General features: G+C 34.1%; 1 protein-coding gene across 13 annotated transcripts in view; it reads left to right on the top strand.

Annotated features, from left to right (window-relative positions):
• LOC123712866 (transient receptor potential cation channel trpm) overlaps positions 1–22,031 on the top strand; it is a 159,701-nt gene that overhangs the window by 20,435 nt on the left and 117,235 nt on the right. For 2 of the 13 annotated variants that reach the window (XM_045666204.1, XM_045666199.1), the window contains exons 1-2: positions 4,029–4,106; positions 5,376–5,488. The exons of the other annotated variants lie outside the window; for them this stretch is intronic. In XM_045666204.1, the coding sequence (XP_045522160.1) occupies positions 5,396–5,488 (93 nt within the window). In that variant the 5' untranslated portion in view covers positions 4,029–4,106; positions 5,376–5,395. Of the gene's footprint in view, positions 1–4,028; positions 4,107–5,375; positions 5,489–22,031 lie in introns of those variants that run through there. 13 annotated transcript variants of the gene reach the window in all.

Genomic DNA, 22,031 nt, shown 5'->3' with positions numbered 1-22,031 from the left:
AATAATTAGTAACAATGTTTGGCTCGAGTGAAGCAGCCGTGTACTATGCCAGATCCATTGTTTGAGGATTATTTAATAATTCATTAGTTTAATTGAATCATTTTACAGTAGACGTTAACAAACTTTGGTACATAACACAATGTTAACTTTTTATACGCATACAATTTGGTTGATATTTTAAATAACGAGTGCAAACAAAAAAAGTGATATCGCCGCCCATGGACATCCACATTGCTAGATGGCTCGCAAGTGCATTGCCAGTCTTTTAAGAATAGGTGCGCTCTTTTCTTGAAGAACCCTAAGTCGAATTGGTTCGGAAATACTTCAGTGGGCAGCTGGTTCCACATAGTGGTGGTGCGCGGCAAAAACTACCTTAGAAAACGCTCAGTTATGCAACGACGGACGACGAGGTGATAAGGATGGTATTTTGTATTCTGCCTTGACGTTCTATGATGAATCTCAACTGTAGGTATTAATGCGAACAAAAGAGAAGACTCTTTAATATATGTGTATGGTTTTTGCATTATTACTATAAGAAACTACTAACATCAAGTTTCAGTCTTGGGGTTAAAATAAAAGCAATTTTTATATAAATCTTACTCGTAGTTGATGCTATTGTAATGTTACACGATTACCTAAAATTGGTAAGTAACTTTGCAACACAATACACGGTTCGCCCAGCTGACAGTTGTCATACGCGACTGACGTGAACGTGAACGTGAACTGACGTGTGTAATGACAATTGACAGCCGCGCGCCTTTTGTAGACGTCACTCGCTCGAAGACTAGAGTAATACTAATCTTGTGTTTGATCGAAAAAGGCTTTATTGGGCGTAGAAGGCCTTTAGAAGGTCTATTTAGTAAAATTATGGTTTGATGTTTTTATTTCAAGAAATTCAGATTAAACTCTTAAGTTTTAAGTAAAAGATCTTAATCTTTCCCAGAAAAATAATTTAAGGTCCAGAATTTTTCGTCACAGAAGATTTACAATTTCTTTTAAATTAGTGTTTACTCCAAATCCCATTAAGATAAATAATTACTTCCGATAAAAATTCCGCTGATCCATATGCGTTATCGCTTACTTAGCAGTGTCTAGTTTGCCCCTTGGTTAAACAAATTGTTATTTACCTGGCTTATCTTGGGTTGACAGACCGTCGACTATGTAACTTTGTGGTGACGTCCAATAAATATTACCTGCAGTAAAAAATATATATTTAACAATATAAAACGAATGACGAAATGATTGCGCGTTTCGCTTGATGATGATTGGCCGTACGGAATACGAGTCTGTGATTGGACGAGAGATGCTCGTAACTAATAACAGAGTTAAAAGAAAATTGCCATCGCTTCGTCTGTCTTTGTATTTCATATTGTATTGTATATATGTATTTTAAACTCGTAGCAGTGTTGGTTTAGTGGCTTCAGCGTACGGCTCTCATCTCTCAGGTAGTTAGTTTGATCCTCAGCCAATGGCTTTCTTTCTATGTGCGCATTTAACATTCGCTCAAACGGCGAAGAAAAACATCGCGGGAAAACTGGGTTGCCTTAGAGCCAAGAAGTCGACGGCGTGTGTCAAGCACAGGAGGCTTATCACCTACTTGCCAATTAGATTGAGAAATTATAATGAAACAGATAGAGAAATCTGAGACCCAAATCCCAGACCTAAAAAGGTTGTAGATTGATTGATTTTTATTTTATTCAATACCCGCAGTTTCTTGGTTTATTCAAATATAAAATTTGATAATGTTGGCTTTCTTTTTGTTCTTGCTCTTAAACATGACTTTTGTATAAGGTTTTGAAACGCTTGTTAAGCTTTCAATATGCAAACAAATATAGGAATATTGTTAAATTACCTCTTTCAGATTTAACCACCAAGACCAAATAAGATTTAAACTTTGAGATGTGTATCATTTGGTGATATTAACAGCACACACACGAATAAAACAATACGAGAGGCGTACAATACTTAGCGGTTGAACCGAGTATTACGTTTTGTACGCCAAATGGCGCATAGAAACATTAATCATCCAGAAAATTATCTTCCTTCATTATTGTTTCCGTGGCTTGTATATTCTTGTTACAAATATGTGCTGGAAAGTTTTTGTGTGATTTCTTTATTGCAAATGTTACTTTACATCACAGTGATTGAGTGGATTTTATTCATTGAAACGTATACAATATTAAAAAATCTATGAAGCATCAAATTGAGAAATGGTTGAAAAAATATGACTGCATAGATTTGAGTGTCTTAAAATAGGTAAATGGCGCTGAAGGATGACGGCCTAAAGCACGGGTTACCAGCAAACTCGTTCCACCCATCTTATGGAAAGGTCATAGATAATTACGGAACACCTTCACGAGACCCATCATAATTTAAAACAAAATGTAAAAAGACGAAACGATTAAGCGTATAGTTCGACTGTGATTGGTCAACATTTCTATTCAGACACGGCGACACGCGACGTCATACGTCATATTACATTCGTTTATCCAATCACAAATATTCAAATATTCTGCGTAATTCGTTTCACATTCCACCACCATGGCTGAAGACGGTTTTTTAAACTTTCTATTATTGATATTAACACATGCGTAACAAAATTAGTCACAACATACACACAACAGAGAAAAACAACACAAAATCGTAAAGTGAATAAATTATCATACCAAGCACAAGACAAGCATAGCCTTAAATGGTGCCTTTTGAAGCTATTACCACAATAATAATTGTGCTCTCTGAGATTGTTCTCGAAGCTTGCTAGATAAATGGCTTTCGACGAAGTACAATATTACGTATATTTATGTGAGGGATTTGACAAAACCAGCAATTACAAAGACGGTAAATTATTTTATAAATAATGTTCATTAAAAGATACTTAAATTAATGTTGAATTGAACATGTTGAATTTGAATATAAACTAAAACTGACAACCTGTCCCAATGGTTGAGTTAATATGCAGAATACGGCGGATGGAAGATATTTCGTAGACAAACCTTCTATGAGTGCCTCTTGGACCAGGATTATTTGTCGTTTAATTGTGATTGGTCTAAACGGCACGGCACGTGTCGCGTGGTTTGGTTAAACAGTTTCAATCAGTTTGTAAAAAGTGGCGCCACGCTAGTAGTAAGCTGTATTACATACGTCTATTTTAAACTTGTGACGTAAAGAGAGCTCTTAAAATATATCATAAAATTCCAGCTTAAAAGATTTATTTATTTCATTTGTTTTGTCGTCATGCATTTTGTTTAGATAATAATTAATATTTTTTCGTGGTTATTTGTACTGGTACTCAACATAGATTTATTTATTTACACTTCGTTACACTACAATATAAATTTTTTTAACATAATTAAATCAAAAGGAGGGCAACTGGCGGCCTTATCGCTTACGAGCGATCTCTTCCAGGCAACCAGTCTGAGTAAAGAAAAAAAATGTATTAAATTACATAAGATAGGCAAGCAGTGCAAAAATACATGTTATACACATTTATTAAGACAAAACTAAACAGGAACAAAAAAACATACATACAACAACATAGAATATATATGAGTGGGTTGTATGCTATCATACTTGTGTGATTTTTGACATACCGACAAATCTTGTAAAATCATTCAGCAATTATAAACTGTAAAAAAATATATTTGTAAATGTAAATAAATGAGTTTCTGTATCTGTTTCATCGTGATTTATCAATCTAATAGGCAAGTAGATGATCAGCCTTCTCTACAGACTCACGCCGCCCACTTTGGTCTAAGGCAAGCCAAGTCACAATGTTTTCGTATACTGCGAATGCTTTCGAGCGAATGTTAACTGCGCACAGCCGGAGATCGAACCTTCGACCTCAGGAATCGCACTCTAAATCCACTAGGCCAACACTACATTTAAACTGTACCTATAATCATTTAAAATGTTGTGCAGACGGTTATAACGTTATCTAAAAACAAACATACTGACGTATTTATTTATTAATCTAGCTACTTCGTACCAAGGTAACGTGGCGTTTGTAAGTCAGTCTTATTTTATGCGTTCCCGCATTCCTACTGTGCAGTGTTGTGCCTAAATTATTTGTGTATTAAATGCTTATAGTAAATCCGAAGACGCTAGAGGTACAGTCACATACGACAATATTATTACTTGTATTGGGTGTGGCTATCACGATGTATGAACACAATATACACTACATTTTGTTACAATAAACAAAATTGTTTATTAATGACAATTTTTTTTAATTTGTAATTAATACAAAGGAATAGTGTTTATAATCGCATTGAACATAAATATTATTTATATGATTTCCAGTACAGATACACTTATACACAATTATATAAAAGATTTTAATGTATAAATACAATATATTTAAAAATATTTTGACTTTGACACACGTCCAAATGTTAGGATTTTGCGTCGTATGTTCAATATGAAATATACTTAGCAAACCTGATTTTTTATGTATTTTTACGCTAGTGAGCAAATAATTACGTTTTTATTTGATGTATTTTTATTATGTAAGCTTTTTAGTCTTAATTTGAACTAAATTTCTATATAAATGATAAACTATCTAATAATATGCTAGCGAAGTTCGCTAATATCTCAGTACTCAATATCACTAGATTAGATTCCTTTATCAAGGGCTACTATGAAATTAACATAGAATACGTAAACAAACAGTTTAACGGAACGTTTAGCATACACTACAGTAGTTTCTGCAGATCACATTTGCAAGTCAATACGCTGACGTTTCATAACTTGTATAATCCAATACTAACTGGATCAGCTCATTAATATATTCATCAGAATCAGAATATTTAACAGTTCTGACATTCATAAAATTCTTAAACTACGCCTATATGGGTCCTGCTATTTTCTTCTTGTTTAAATATTTTAACTACTAAGTAGTTTAATATGTCATTCAATTATTTACTACTGTGAAATTAAATTAATTGAAATCTGGTGTATAGATAGATAGATTTTACTCATTACTCAAATAACAACAAAGAGGGAACACACAAGCTACGACACGCCCATGTTCACACACATAGTTATATTCGAAGTTGTTGGATTAAGATGAAAACACGAGGCTTAGCGCTAAGTCTAACTCCTTTTGACACACAGGAGTCTCGGCCTCACACTTCCCTCTCTAAGTTTTAATACAGATTTTTATGGTTAGAAAACTACACATTTTGACACATCTCTGTAACTCATTTTTAATTAAATAATTTTGCTCGTTATAGTCTACATTTGACAACTGTCTAAATAATCTTGGCGATCTATGTTAGAAATATACAAAATTATTCTTAATGTATTCAAATATTCAAAACATGACAAAGTAGAAAACATAGTAACATAGCATAGTGAAAAGTATCTTGTGTATCTAGGAGGTTGTATTATCTGCGAGATGACGTCACTGGGTATACCTACTGAAGCGCCCGTACATACAATATTGTTCACTTCGGCATACACACAAAATACTGTCAACCCTCCTAAAAAGGTACGTATATATTTTGAACTAAATTATGACATTCCTTTTTATTTTAGCCACATAAATTCGACGATTTATCGGATCATATCTTCCAATTGCAATTCCGATAGACGCGTGTATCTATATATATAAAAATGATTCCCTATTTCCCTTGGTCATTGGAGTTATTATATTGATAAAATACATATAAAATAATTACAGTCGCTAATATTTTCCCGTGTCGGAATACCAACAAAACTAAGAATGTTAACATAAAGCATTTTTTGTTAATTATACCAATTCGAAATTAATATTCATGGTTAAGACAGGACAACGTCTCTTGGGTCCGCTAGTTTGTCAAAATTTTCTTACCAGTGATACTATTAGGCAATGTATTAATAATACTGAAACTTTATTAATATATGTTTTTATATTTTACAGAATAATACAATCTAAATCATGGTATATTTAAAAACCACTGTTTTTGTATCATTGTAACAATAGTAGTCTTATCTGGAGCGCGACAAATAAATACATAAATTAGTGGCGCTACAACCTTTTTAGGTCTGGGCCTCACATTTCTGTATCTGTTTAATGATCAATCTAATAGGCAAGTAGGTGATCAGCCTCTTTTGCCTTGTCTCAAGCGGGGTTTCTCGTTATGTTTTCCTTCACCGTTCGAGCGAATGTTAAATGCGCGCATAGACTGAAAGTCGATTGGTACACCGGGGATCGAACCGTCCTAACGTTAAGCTATTGAATAGCAGACCGGGTAGACCATTTATTAGCCGCAGTAAATACCTCAACGTCCTCTCACTATAGACGCTGTTAGCTCTAGAAGTACAGCTCCGCTCTGTCATGCTTAAATCGTTTTCTTAATGTCATCTCGAAAAAACTGCTCGACTAAGACATTTCTTTACTTTTCCTGTTATAGTCAGTGTTTAAAAATTTCTCTTTTTTAATTTATGAGTCGAGCAAATTCGAGTTTGAGGAGTCGCAGTTGGATTTTATATAGGTTATTAGATTGAGAGATATATTGGGTATGTTGGTACCGAGATTAATGAAAGCGCGCGTTGTAAAGTACAACTAATCTAATTTGGGGTTTGGAAGTATGATGACAGATAGATTAGATGTCTCATGGAGAGGGCGTCTTTATCCATCATCATCATATGGCAATGACAGGTCGCTGATATTTAAAGTTAAGATAATTACACTATTAAAAAGTATACTGGCGCTAAGAAAGAAATAAGATAAAGCACAATTTAATAAAAAATGATGAAATAAGTACAGATTTGACTAAACAGAAAGAGAGTGAGTTTCATAATTAAACGACAAGGCAATACACCAAATACTATCTGTATCACCTTGAAGTCCGTCGTTCCACAACTAAGCGTTTTAAAACAGTTTTTTCCGCGCAGCACCACTATCTGAAACCAGCTGCCCAGTCTCCTAACGAATTCGACTTAGGGTCATTCAAGAGCATACCAATTCTTTAACCTCACTGTCAATGTGAGTGTCCATGGACGGTGAAATCACTTAACATCCGTTGAGCCTCCTGTTGTTTTTATAACATTATGTGTTGACGTCATATGTAAACAGCTTTCAAATATTTATTTTATTTTAATGTTATCAGTAATTTATTGTATTACTGTTTTAATTAAAGGATCACGAAGCACATTACCGAATATTTACGCGAGTAAAAGTTTTACTTATAAACGTATTATAATAATAATAATAAAAGCCTTTATTGTTGTAATTTTTATACTAGTAGTACATAAAAACCGTGAAATACTAAAAAAATAATACTAAAATAAAAATAAATTAATACTAATAATTATTCGGCAAGCCGGTTGATTTTTGTTATACAGCTTGTCGCTGGACATAGGCCTCCTTTAAGGGCTTCCATTCTTCTCTGATTTTATCTTTACGCATGCACATAATATATAAACGTATTATAACTTAACAAACACTTAGCTATTCAAAACCCGTATAGTAATAATAATGAAACCAGTTTGATTCCACTTTTACAAATGTCAACAATTTACAGTTAAAATTTGTTATATTTTTTTTTCTGCTTTTGTTACTTGATATCCTTCAGTACCATTGTTCGGATCATTACAGGAAAGGCCTCGTCCAGCATTGTCCAAATATCTCTATCATTTCTAGTAAGAAAGAATGAAGAATCATTCACTTCTTGCTAACGCTCCTATATCTTCTATCCACCTTTTTCTGGGGCGCCTTCTTCTTCTTCCACTTGGTTCTTTCCATATATCTTTATAGTCCATCTATTATCTGTACATCTTGCTACATGTCCCGGAAACCTAAAACCAGTATAACAATTAAACAATTAGAGTTACGGGCTTATAAGCAATTTGCTGGCTGAAAAGTTCGGAGCCTAAACGAGAAAAACCTTGTTTTTATAGAATTTGATTTTATTATTCAATATCCTTCTAGAGCGATACAACGATTATAGCGGTCATAAAATTGTTCAATACCATTTTTATAGTACGATTTGTCTTTAACGTCAAAATAGGCTTCAGTTTCGGAGATTACCTCTTCATCCATACTATATTATTAATAGTAGATTAGTTTTAACTCAATTTCGTACCATGCAGATGTCAATTTGATATTAAGGACTGAAGAAGCTAAAAGAAGCAAGGAACAAACCTGCGATGATTTTGCACCACTTTATTAAATGATCTACTGCAAGTATGGTTGTGTCTAGTATTAGGTTACATTTGGATACAGGCATAGGGAAAGTTTTATTTCCTAAAACGTCAAACATGGAACTGTAACGAAGTCGGGAATATCAACTAGCTACAACACGTTGCAAGGCACGTCCTTCATACAGTTTATTATTAGCCGTGAACGGAACGAATTTTTTCCACGCGTTTTTATTACTATTTTACGATTGCAGTCAAATTGATCATGGGCTTCCTAAATCGAATATATATATATATATATAAATAGATGGTCATATTCAGCGTAATTTATCTTACAGATAATATACGCTCTACGCCCTTGATTTGCGAACTGGTAGTAAATGTAAATTTACAATTAATTTAACTTCTCTTTGACGTTCATAAGTATACTTGTTTACCTATATTAATAAAATTATTTTGAGTTTGAGTTTATAATAATATTTTTTTTGCTAGAATATGGTAGGTACAAAAATGTTATGGGGGCATAATGTAAACTTCACATCTTCTGCCACACATAATACTCCGGTCAATATACTGGGGGTCAAAACTCAACATTTGAGGATTTTTCTCAAAAACGGTAAGTTTTATAAAAATAGCCTCAAGGCAAAGTTGTTGATCTTAAAATTCTCTTCAAAAATGGTCTTTATGATTTTTTTCATGAGCTACCATTCTTAAGATATCGCGATTCTAAGAGTCACATTATGTAGGTACCGTACTTGGCGCGTTCAAATTGTGACCTTTGACTCCGAATAACTTTTATAGCACACCTAGGATCGATGGAGATTTTTAAAACTTTATTTGTAATTATACGTCCCAGCTCTCCACCAATATTTGGCTGTATGTTTAAATTGGCCGGAATAAATGGCGTGCATATTAGCCTTACATAATTGAAAGGTATAATTTTATATTGTAGTACCATATTACATCAAATTATCAATTATATTATCACAGTCAATTACTATACTATATAGCGATTATAAATAACCTCTTGAAAAAAAAGATCAGATGAGAAAAAGAAAATCAGTTCGCTACAAACCCTTTACGTTTGGGCCTTAGAATTATGTGATCATTGTATAGTAGAACAAACTTCTGTGGCCGACACACGCCGTCGACTGGGTCTAATTTCGGTTTCCTCACTTTATTTTTCTTCACCGAGCGAGTTTTTAATACACATGACAGAATGTCCATTACTGCACAGACTGGAATCGAATCTGTCGTAGCTAAGATGGAAGTCGGTGAAGCCAATAGACGAAAAGTGCTCGTAAAATAGCCCATTGCTTTAAAAAGCAAACTTTTGAATAAATCAACGAAGCAATAATCTATATCTAGGGAATTTTCAAATTCAGTAATTCCTAAATGGATCCTGATTATTTCCTACACAAACATATAGTTTTTACAACATTCTTAACCTACAGTGTAATAGGTTAGGTACCACTGCCACAGAGAGCAAACTTTTTAAATTTGTCTTTATCAATTTTTAATTATTATGTTACTCTACGACTTCGTAAATACAATTAGACGTATGGCCGGGGAGACCATGTGTGTTCTTTATCAGCCTTCATAAAATCCTTGCAAATGTTTTTTCTTACATATAGAATTAACTTGAATCAAAAACGTGTAGCAAGAGGTTACTATTCGCTATAAGTATAGAAAAGAATTATCTATTTGTATACACTTCATTGTACTTACAGAAATACAGTAAAATTAAAATAATTCAATAAAAAAGAGGGAAACTTATCGCCTTCGAGCGATCTAAATCGGGAAACTAGATTAGGGGAGCGCAAGAAGTGCAAAACGAAATATACAATTACTAGAGATTCATTATTAATTAAGATAAACAATAACAAAAATATTATATAATAATAAATATAAATAAAATATATATAAAATATTATATATATAAAGTGAAAGAGATAATAAAAAAGGACATAAAAAAGAGATCCTATTACAAGAACGAAAATACCTAAAGAATTTAAATAATATACGCGGTGTCTCAACTCTGAGCTTCCATTATCAGGTCTTGTCCTAATAATCCATAGGACTGTAACGAATGAAAACTTTAATACAGTTGTTATTAGGAAACAGATTACATAATTTCGACGAATGCACCCTTTCCAAAGTAGGTTATAATGATTTTACTGAATCACATTTACGTTATTAATAAAATAAATATGTTATGATTTTTTTTACTGACAAAAGCTAACGCTTGGCACACTGATACATTGGTAAAAGAATCAAAATATACAATTAATATTGCAAGCACTTCTAGGCAAACATGATATACGCGAAGAGATCATACAAACATTAAACAATACAATTATTAAGTGCCTGTATTATCATACGATTGGAAATCTATATATTTACTTATATTATGACGGGGAAAGATGTATGTTTTAAAAACAGAAAGTACTGGACCAATTAAAATGCTACATTATCATTAAGTAATTCACATTATTTTCCAAAATATTTAAAAAATTAATGCGACGTCGAAATAGTACTCTCATATCCATAGCGATAAGATATGAAAAGGTCGCAAACATATCGCGATCGGTATCGCTATTGGCAGTTGACAAATATATACTTAATTCTTACTCGAAGAGAAACAAGATTTATATTAAAACAACTGTTATAAATAGGACGAATATCTCACGAATCTGAAAAGTTTTCCCTATTAATATTCCCAAATTCGCCCTCTGACAAGATTGACAGTTAATCTTGGCCTATTAACATTAAGTGAATTTAAAAATCGGTTTGCAATATAGAAATACAGTATCATCATATAACATAGGTTTGCCTGTTAATTGATAAAACTTCTGGCTACAACATCTGTGGCGTCTCAACAGACGTCGCTTCCTAAAGTGACCAAGTCCGTTGAAAATTCTTGATTGTGTGATCTTGCTTGATAGATGAAAATCTCACGAACATACTGAGAGTGACTACGTCGTTTCTCACACGACTTTTGGTAAATTGAGAAAGCTAAGTACTCATATATTATTAAAATATCACCACAAGCGTCGTGAGATTAGGCACTACAAAAAAAAAAACACATTAGGACAGTTGGAGCTCTCCACCAGAGTTCCGGAGTCCGAGTGATTAATTCCTAGTTTAATTGATTTATATGTACCTAGAGCATTCCGGAGTAAATATAATTTTCTTCTCGCATAAATAAACCTGTAAGGCATCCGTGAGTTGTTAAAACCTCATCACACATAAATTATAGGCCAATTAACTTTACCAATCTGTATATTCTTTTTTCTTACATCATATATTTTTTATTTCCAACTCACAAATATAAATATATAGCATTTACACTTTTCAGCTACATAGTAATTTTTGTATAGTAAATATATGTATGTATGCTTTTTATTTATCCAGATATCGTAATAACGATACGCTTTAGTTATAAAAAGGGAAGATTTCTTTATTTGTTTATAAGTACGAGCTCAAAAACTGGACTTATTCGAAAAATTATTTATATCCATCGATTCGATATCATTCGACCAATATCGATTTTTAATTAACTGTCTAGAGATTCAATTGACTCTCTGATTTAACTACTTTCCTGCGACATATACATTTTTGAGGAAGAAATTAATATCTACAATAAATATCTGCCATACGATAAACATTATAAAACAAATATAAGTATGGGTAACCGGTCTTCAAGCGTACGTACGTCTACAAAGCAAAGACTAGGTCTAAAATAAAATACAACCGAATATATAAAGTATTTTCCGTCATCTCTAGATAGGCAGATCATAAGACAATTTTAATGAAACACTTGAAACTTAGTGACATTTTGACAGGCTGTCGCTAAAGTCATTAGTAACTTTGTGGAGCCTATCAACACTGCAAACACTTTGACGGACAGTTCACTGAAGTTAGAGCTTAATTTACTAAACGTATAAAGAAACAACCTCGTTGTGTTGCTTTTATTACAATCGGGTGCTTTTTTACGGCAAGGGCTGTTTAAATATTGAGGAAATGTATAAGCATTTATATGTAATCAAACAGTAATATATCTCATAAAATAGTGGGGTAAAAGCAGCCCATGAACATACATATATTTGAAAAACTATTCTATATTTTCCTACTTATAAATACTGTTGATATTTAAGTTTGAAACACAATAATAAATAATATTATTAACGTACGTAATAATTTACATAGTAGAAATATCACAACACAAAAGGGTTTGCTAATTGACAACATGAAAAGTTCTCATTTACTAAGGAATACTTATAAAATATAACAGTGCAGTGTAATGGATATTTACATATGAATATAATTAAATATCGGTAAAAATTATGATCAACGACACTTTATTTAATTGTGTTTTGATAACATTCAGCTTTAGATATACTCGGCACAAGCGCAGGAAAAATCAGGGCAAGTTATGTGCCAAGGCCTTGAATATGATAAATAATGCTACGTTTTTAGAAATAACCTAACATTACCAAACCTTTTCAATTTTTATAGACCGTAAAAACACCAGACAAGGTTGTGTATAAAGAATTATTACGTTATAAGTGCCCTTAAACCAGATATATAGGACGATTGAGTGCTGAAAGTAATTCTATTTGTAACTTCTTTACCCGCCTAAACTTTGCGCCCAGTCAATAAAATCAATAAAATAAAAGCCTTTTTATTAGTTACGCATGTATTCTTTTAGACGACATGTTACACTCTGTTTTACTAGCGTTTGCCCGATACTAAAATAAATGAAGTACTTATAAATATGTGTTTTATGTGACGGAAAACTACCTACAGTTCTATCTAACATACACTATAATAGCAATGCCGCTCAATCGCAACAGCGCTACGGATGAAAACTATTTTTTATAGAACAGGAGAAAAACGTCCAGCCTTTGCGTTCTGATGTTAGGTGATACCGCCGCCCATGGACACTCTATGCCGGACGCCAGTGCAGGCCGGCCTTTAAAGAAACAAACACGAAAGATGATAGAGTAATCACTATTTGAATTTGTTAAACTAGAGATGATAAATACAACACTAGTGCATAATATTTTTCTGTAAACTGCTATATTACCTGTCATTCTTAGGTTTCATTACATGGAAAAGCCTTGGATATATTTAGTACAATTTACAATCTTATAACAAAATAATATAAACAGTAAAATTATCGATGCGTCATTAAATTACGAGAACCGATACTGTTCATACATTTAGTTTCGTTAAGTACTTATTTGTAGAAGGCCAATCTCTGTATATAAAGTAATATAAGTCGGGGCAAGGGCGTCAATGTCAGCTGCCATTGACATCTGTCACGGAACTGATAAAAGTACCTTTTTGTGGTTTATAGAATTTGGCAGTAGTAATATATCTACAAATTAACTGTTATTTGATATTCAATAATAATAATGAATCCATAGTCATTAATATTATTAAAAGTAGTTTATTATGTCGAAACAATGGCGTGAAGAATTCACTCCTAGACATAGATTAAAGAATGGCACTGACAATTGACGGAAACAGAGGATAAGACGCACAGATTCGGGATAAGGAGAACTAGGTACAATAATGAGAAAACAAAATGCGGATATATTATTAAAGATAAAATAAAAATATAATTTGGCAATTGATAAATTAGGCTTGAAAATGGATGTAATTATTATAATATGCAATTAAACGTCTGAATACATTATGACAAAATTACTGAAGTTAACAGCGAATAAATAATTTAAATAAGTTTAAAATCTGACGAAATACAAATATATAAATAAACTTAAAAAATATATTTCGTACTTTTCAGCCACGTATAGAAATATGGGAAATATGTATAACTGTCCTCACAAGATTCTTATACCATGTACTATTTACGATCCAGGGAGGTAACAATGTCGCAAGTTCTTTTTTTAACTTAGGTGTTTTTCACAATAAAAGCGAGAACCTAGTGACCTAACCACGAAAACCAAGTCAGGAAGTTCCAACACGACCTCTTTAGTGCAAAATACCAATTGAGACGACCTTCCTATAGAAAAATAGAAATAAACAAAACTCGTAAGAACATCTATTTTAGAAGTTAAAGATAAATATTTGGAAGTACACTATTTATATGTAGGGAACTTGGATAAAAACAGCTTTAAATAACTTTTCAATGTAAGTCGACTTTGAACTCAATAATTTTGTTTATGTAGCTGGTACGTTGCTAGTAATATGGCCCGAGTTATGTAACCTAATGTTAGTTATGTTATACATACACTAATAGTAAAAAGAGATTTGATTGCTAACCAAATATTAGCAATCATGTTACACTTGTAGTCAATAAATTGTAAAACGTCCGTTTTGTTTTTTTTTATAGAACAGGAGGCTAAACTGATGTTAAGTGATAGTGCTACCCATGGACAACTCCTAATGCCAAAGGGCGAGTGAGTTGCCGACCTTTTAAAACATCTATTGTTGAGCTCTTGTACGCTCTTTTTGAATGACCCTTAGTAAAATTGGTTCGCAAATACTTCAGTGGGCAGCTGGTTCCACATAGTGGTGGTGTGCGGCAAAAACTGCCTTAAAACGTTCGCATTCTGCCTCTACGACCGATATTGAAACTCAGCTACAGGTATTAATCTGAACAATTCCTCTGAACATTAATACGGAATGTAATATAACATTTTCAGTTGCGAATGACCGATAGATCGACATCACTTTTAATCCCTTATACTTATATATATTCACGTATATTATCGGTAACAGATTTGTCACTTAGTTTTAAGAACCCATAAACCGAACCAATTCGACGTAGGGTCCTTCAAGAAAAGAGCATACCAATTCTTAAAAGGCCGCGATCTCTCTGAACTCGCGATCCCTCTGGCATTCACATCACTCTGTATCACCTAAGATCAGGTGAGCCTTTAGCACTTTGGCCCCCTGTTCTATAAAAAAAAACGTTTTGTTAGTCCAGCTTCGCACCCCACCACACCTAATTTTATGGCGATACAAGCTCTCGTCGTAAACCATTAAAGGCAATTGACACTCAGCTTCTAACAAAGTGTTTTATTTATTAGAATATCCCTCCAAACCGCCACTGAACTTAACTCCAGGAACAATATATTACTAGATACCACGATTAGGACGCCACTCGGCCCTTTGTCAAACTTGGACGCGCAAAAAATGTTTTGGCGGCCTAATAGACAGGAGATAATTATGGTAACGATTATGCATATGAGCCGGTAACCATGGCAACGAAGACTCTAATCCACGTATCAATTAGGTGATGATCGCTCGTAATAAATGCGCAAATAATGTAAACGCAGCACCGACCACCTCGAGTGTGTCGCTTCCGCCTTGTTACTTTAAACTCAAATCTCAAAGTAACACCCGGAAATTAATAAAATGTTTTGGCCAATCTGGGATTGTTTGGCTTCGTAACTTTAGATGCAATATCATGTATTAGGAGGTATAAAAACGTTTTTTTTCTATTTCTGTTTGGTGAAACGAAACGAAAAACTGTATACGAATAAAAAAAAGTTTTCGTTTCGTTTTGTATTGATTTTTACTGTGTTGTAGTCCTTCAGGCACCACGGTTAAACCCGTAAGTGGTTTTTTATATTTTCTGTAGTTTTAATTCGTTTATAATGTTTAAGCAATAATAAAGAAATAAATTTTTACCGAAAAAATATGTTTTGGATTCCACCCCAAGTATATTTTTGTAATATTTTTATTGATTTGATTTTTCTTACGTAGTATACAGGCAGAGCAATAATATCTTTACGTTCTCATACAGCTAAAATCTAAAAAAGTAATATCAAACACTATAAATTTAATCCATAGTGGTGAATTACGATTGTTATAGATGGACGAGCCTACATTCATTCAGGCGAATAGCTTTGGATGGGTTTTTTGTCCCTTTCTCTCCGCCATCACAAACATGAGATAGATAGAGAGAATTAATTCAAGATGCAAGGGGCGGATGCAGCTACGTAAATCAAGCGCTATGTAATGGTAGCAAAAAAGTTGTTTTTAATATCTATGTTAATGTTGATTTGCAAGTTTATTTGCGCTCACTCCAATCATAATCGTAATTTTTCAATAAAACACTGTGTATTGGTGAAAACCGTATAAAAATCTGTAGTTTTTGAGTTTATCACGTATGCAAGAGCATCTCTTGTTCATTTTTATTTAGGTTATTTTTCTTTCTTTGTACTTGCAGGTAGTAAATAATGGTGTGGTTTCGTCAACTTTTAGACATTTTTTTTTTAAATTTGAACCCTCGGGAGTAGTGAAAGGCTTAAAAGTACCCACAACCGACGAGCATGGTGAATGTCATGAAAGTGGTTGAAGCGAATGTGAGGACCGTAGCAAATCTCCTTCTACCCGTTCGGGTACTAATTATAATATTGTTACGAGCTCGGATCGAGATCGGATAGAAAATGCCGTGGATTTCTTCAAGGGTTTATTTATTGAAAAATTAATGAGGAATTTATGGGCACAAATTAATCGCAGAGATGTACTAATTACTTATCCTTAACACAGTCACTAATTATTTCACTTATGCACACTTCACACAGTACTTTATCACTTGTATTCACTTTATTCGCACTGTATCGCTTCGGTGTTTCTCTTTTGTTATCGCATTCCGAACTAAAGATGACTAGTCGCGTTTCGGCTCGCTTATATATCCCTGGGAATAATTCTAAACAATATTCGAGAACTTTCTAGGCGTCCTTGCTACTGAGTAGCGATTGCACAATTCTAGAATGTCCGCACTCTTTGTCTCTTTCGCACGTTGCTCCGTCCTTGTCGTACGGCGTTCTAGAGTGCTCAGTCTAGTTTCGAGAAAGTTCTGATCTTCTCTCTCTCTCTCTCTCGTATCATTTCGTCCTTGTCTCACACCTAGAAAGTTCGGTCTAGAATATTCCTTCATCAAAGGGGTATACCTAGGCCTGAAAACGCCTGAAAACGGATCTCCTGAAAACTGCACCAATCGACTACACATGTTCTGAAACTGACTGAAAAAAGGTATCAGCTTCCTGAAAACTATGGTAACATTATGGAAATTACAATTTTCTAATATGTGATTGACCCTCTCCTGAAACGGTCAGAAATCATATTACAGCCTGCTGAAAAGTTCTCTAACTAGTGGAAAAATCTAGAAACATGGCAGTTGACCCGTCTTCGTAACAATATTAATAAAAATGAAGCCTTGTAAACGATCATGGCGGCTTTATTGTTTTGTGTTATGCCTTGCGAGGAATTAAATGTTAAATTAATTTATTCAATTAAATGTTAGTTTGTTACACATGGATATAAAGCAAAGTTTTTGACTCAGGCTTATTCCAGATAATATATGTATGCAATGGAACGAAATGTATACTTAATGAAACAGGCCAATCAGATCGTTAATACAAATGAAATCTCTGTTTTAGTTTCTTTTTAAAATGATGCTTAGCAAGTACGTTTAACTGTTTCTTCTAAAAATTGTTAATTTTTCAACATATGTGTTGTGCATGTGTTTTCAGTTACTTATACCTATATTTTTAAACGACCTATCTTTGTCTCAATTTTTTTAATACATGTGTCTATACTGAGGAACATTACGGTCTAGCCTAACTTAAGACTAATAGGTTATCTGAGAAGACACTCTGTTCTTGTGTTCTATTTTTTCACTCACTATTTAGCACTTAATACTAACGTGCACCAACACTAATCCACTAGTTCAAAAATACAACATACAACAAAAATAGTTTTGTCCTTTTCAGCCCTCTTACTAGGCCCGTGGAGTCAAGGAGTTGAATAGCCTCGACATTCACGTGATGGTGGACCGAAAGGTCGTGGGCTAATTACTGTAGTTCGAAATAAAAATTATTATTATAATATTTAAGTATACAATTTAAACAAACTAGCCTTTAGAACCAAGGTTATAAGGGGTTCATACGCCCGAATATTTTTTTTGTTTTGCGACGAGTACCTCCATAAAGTCGATGAGATTTGTTCCGCCCAATGCATGTATGAATCCGCACTGGAGCACCATCGCTACTGTTGTGGAATTTCTACTTTGCTATGATTACATTTGACCGTAAACTACCCTTTTGACCCGGTTTCGAATGTATAACAGGGTTCTAAGGAGGCTTTCGACATCAGTCAGTTGAACTTTTACTTAAGAAAATGCATTTCCGTCAGATAAAAACATCGACTGTAGTTTGAGCGATCACAGTTTGTCAATTAAATCTAGTTATAATTTTCTAATTTAAGCTATGCTGATAAATACAAGGGAATACTATTAATTTGGGGAACAGGGGTCCAACGGGCAGGGGCTTCACCTGATGGTCAGTGATACCGCAGCAATGTGTACAAGTTCAAATATGTAAAAGGTTTCATGGTATTAGTTCGAAAATACTAAAGGCAGCTGCTCGATGTATTTTAACGTGATTATATTATAAAACTGGAAAGAAAACACTTTTTTACCGGATTGAAGCTATGTATTATTATAAACTTTTAATTATTTTACATAATTTCAAATTTTTCAAATCAAAACAAAAGAATCTAAAAGTTAAAACTGATTTAACTTGAGTTACGAGAAAGCCCTTACTCTAGTAAAGTTAATAACTAACACTAAATGACGAATATATCGCTTAAAGTAATTCCACGAAGCTAAATTTAGTGTGTTTAAAACAGCCAAAACACTAGTGAATCGCCAAAGTAAATACTTATGCAAATAGAATCGATAATCTTAAAACAAGAAGATCCAGATCAAACATCAGAAGATGTATTTCTGTTTATTTAATATTTTATAACATTCCACATAATACAACTTATAAATGAAGTGGGTTTAATAGTCTAATATTGACTGCATACTAAGGAAACCTAGTTTTAAGGACCTATCCGGTCGCCAAACTCCAAAAGAGTACATTGTTTCGTTCCATTTTTGTCATCGTTTCTTGAAGTAGGGCGAATGGAAATAATATATGGTGGAGTTGAGTAGTTTATGTACCCATTTTGAAAGATCATTACACGATTTAAATATTTTTGCTCGATAGAAAAAAATCCAAACATAGCCAATTTTGACACTTTGAATTCATTTTATCACGAGAATCTATATAAAACATTATTTTAAAATTTACACGATATATTTCATCGCAAGCCAAGTAATCCATTGCAGAAAAAAATTGATAAAATTACATGTTGAATGTTTTACATAACTGATTGTTATTAAGGTCCGGCGCGCCTCAGTGCTCCAGCTCTCCACTGCGCACCGCAGTCCACCCCGAGACACTGACACAGCAATTAGTGCTGCGATAGGGCCTTAATAATAAAATCCAAGATAATTAATAAAATCAGCCCATATTTATCAGTGCATAAAGAAACCAACAAATTGTGTTTTTATTCAAATTACATGTTAAATAAAATATTAGGTTACATACTATGCAATTGGCGTTTTGTATGGGAGGAACAAAAAGTCGAATATTTTTAAATATAATATATTTAATTAATGAAAGTATGAACCATTGTTTTCTATGCACTTTTGCCATCTCATAGGTAGTTTCCCTTTACTAACAAAAACAGTCGGACGGGAATCAATAAAATCTGTGAAGGCGATTTGAACTGCCCCATCAGAGTTAAATTCTTTCCCTTGCAAGAAGTTGTCCAAATTTCGAAAAAAATGTTAATCTGTTGGAGCAAGGTCCGGGGAGTACGGAGGATGTCTTAGACATTCCAATTGAAGCTCTTCTAATTTGGTAGCCGTCTGTTGTGCAGTGTATGGTCTAGCGTTGTCGTGAAGTAGCAGTGGCGTGGAGCGATTGACCAGACTAGCCTTTTCCATCATGGTTTGCAATTGCTGACAATAGACATCAGCCGTAATAGTCTGGCCAGATTTGAGAAAACTGCAATGAACAATAACGGCACTAGTCCACCAAACGCTTACAAGTAACTTTTTGGGGTTAATTTTCGCTTGGGGCAGGCCTGGATCCAACCATTGCGCTGAGCGCTTCCGATTATCGTAAAGAATCCATTTTTCATCACAGACAATGATTCGGTTTAAAATACCTTCATTATTGTGCCGGTTCAGTAATGTAACGCAGCAGTCGACGTGCGTTTGCCAGTTTGCTTCAGTCAATTCGTGAGGTACCCACCTTTCAAGCATTTTAATCTTCCCAATTTGCTTCAAGTGAATTAAAACAGTTCTATTACTAACACTGCAGCCTGCAGCTAACTCGGAAGTGGTTTGCGATGGATCCGCTTCCACAACAGCCTTCAATACTTCATTATCAACTTGAGTCTCAGGCCGTCCACGGGGCTTGTTCTGCAGGTCGATATTTCCAGAACAAAAACGTTGGAACCAAAAACGAATTATGTTTTCTTTTGCAACATGACCGCCATACACATCATTCACCCTTCGAGTCGTTTCCGCAGCACTAGTGCCACGGCGGAACTCGTACTCGTAAATAATGCGATACTTTAAGTTTTCCGTTTTGTAAAATGAGTGACGCAAACAGAAAAAAACAAATGAATGTCGGTCATCGAAGCATAAATACATGAGTAAATAGCTGTAAAAATTTGAATTTGGAATTCCTTACCAAAGAGGAGAACATCGTGATTAAAGTGGCCAGTACGAAATACGCCAATTTCATATGTAAGGACCTAATATAAAAAAGTAAAGTAAATTAATAGAAATAAATTAGTGGCGCTTCCACCTTTTATGTCTGGCCTTCCTAAACGGGTGGATAGATTTTGATGACATTTTTTGCGTATTTAAGTGGAGTCGAGAATGATTTACATTAAACTGTGTATCAATGAAATTTTGAGATATGTAACCTGTTTCAAAGAACAAAGGATCGCCCAGTAGAGCTTTGAGATGTGAACATGTGAACCCGTATTGTTCTATTTCCGGACGAAGTTTTTTGTATTTGTATGGGTTCATTTCAGAACTTTTACGGATGTAGCCTTCATTTAACGTGTAACGGGTACCCAGCGTTAGGAATACCTTAATTAATATATCTAAAGCTTAATTATAACGAGTTTTAACTAAGAAGAAACATTGTCTAAATAACGAGATTTTATAGATTTCATTGGTGGCTGAAATTTTTATAGATTGTTTTGAACGAGCTTTGTGTTTCTACAAGTCATTGAAGTTTCTTTTAAAAAACGTCTTCTTTTAGTAAACTTTGGAAACCTCAAACGAATAACAGTGTAATGGGGTATAAGGAAGTTAGCGACCGCATTATGTCAATGAAGCTCAAAGCGTCACCTGTAAACATCAATCTAATACAGGCATATGCCCCCACCAGTGAAGCTCTACCCCTCGTACTGGAGAGTTTCTACCAAGATTTACAAGTAACAATTGCTAAAATCCCCAATAGAGAGTTACTTATAATAATGGGTGATTTCAACTCAAAAATTGGCGCAAACTCTGCCCAGTACAGCAAATGTGTGGGAAACTTCGGACTTGGGGTACGTAACGAAAGAGGTGAAAGATTTATGCAGTTCGCAGACGAAAACAATATGGTGGTGGCGAACAGTCTATTCCAACACCATCCCCGGAGACTGTTCACCTGGACATCACCTGGAGGAAGTACCAAAAACAAGATCGATTACATATTGATAAGATCACGTTGGTGCACCTCTATTCTTAATGCCCACACACTTCCTGGGGCTGATTGTGGTTCTGATCACGAACTCGTTATCGCAAAGATGAGGTTGAAGCTCAAAGCCTACAACAGACATGTTATGGAATAAGGCTAAACAACTCATCCAAAATGCAGTCACGGAGTCCAGTCCTAGATCAGAAACGCGCAAACGTCAACACTGGATGACGGAGAGTACCCTTGCCCTTATAGAAGAGAGGCGCCTTAAAAAAGCCGCAGGAGCAGACATAAGAGAGCTGAATCAACTGTCTGCTAACACCCAAGCCTGCT

Source organism: Pieris brassicae, chromosome 8, assembly GCF_905147105.1.
Source record: "Pieris brassicae chromosome 8, ilPieBrab1.1, whole genome shotgun sequence".
NCBI lineage: Eukaryota > Metazoa > Arthropoda > Insecta > Lepidoptera > Pieridae > Pieris > Pieris brassicae.
Note: the sequence above shows the minus strand (reverse complement) of the source record. Positions and strands in the feature narration are given on the sequence as shown.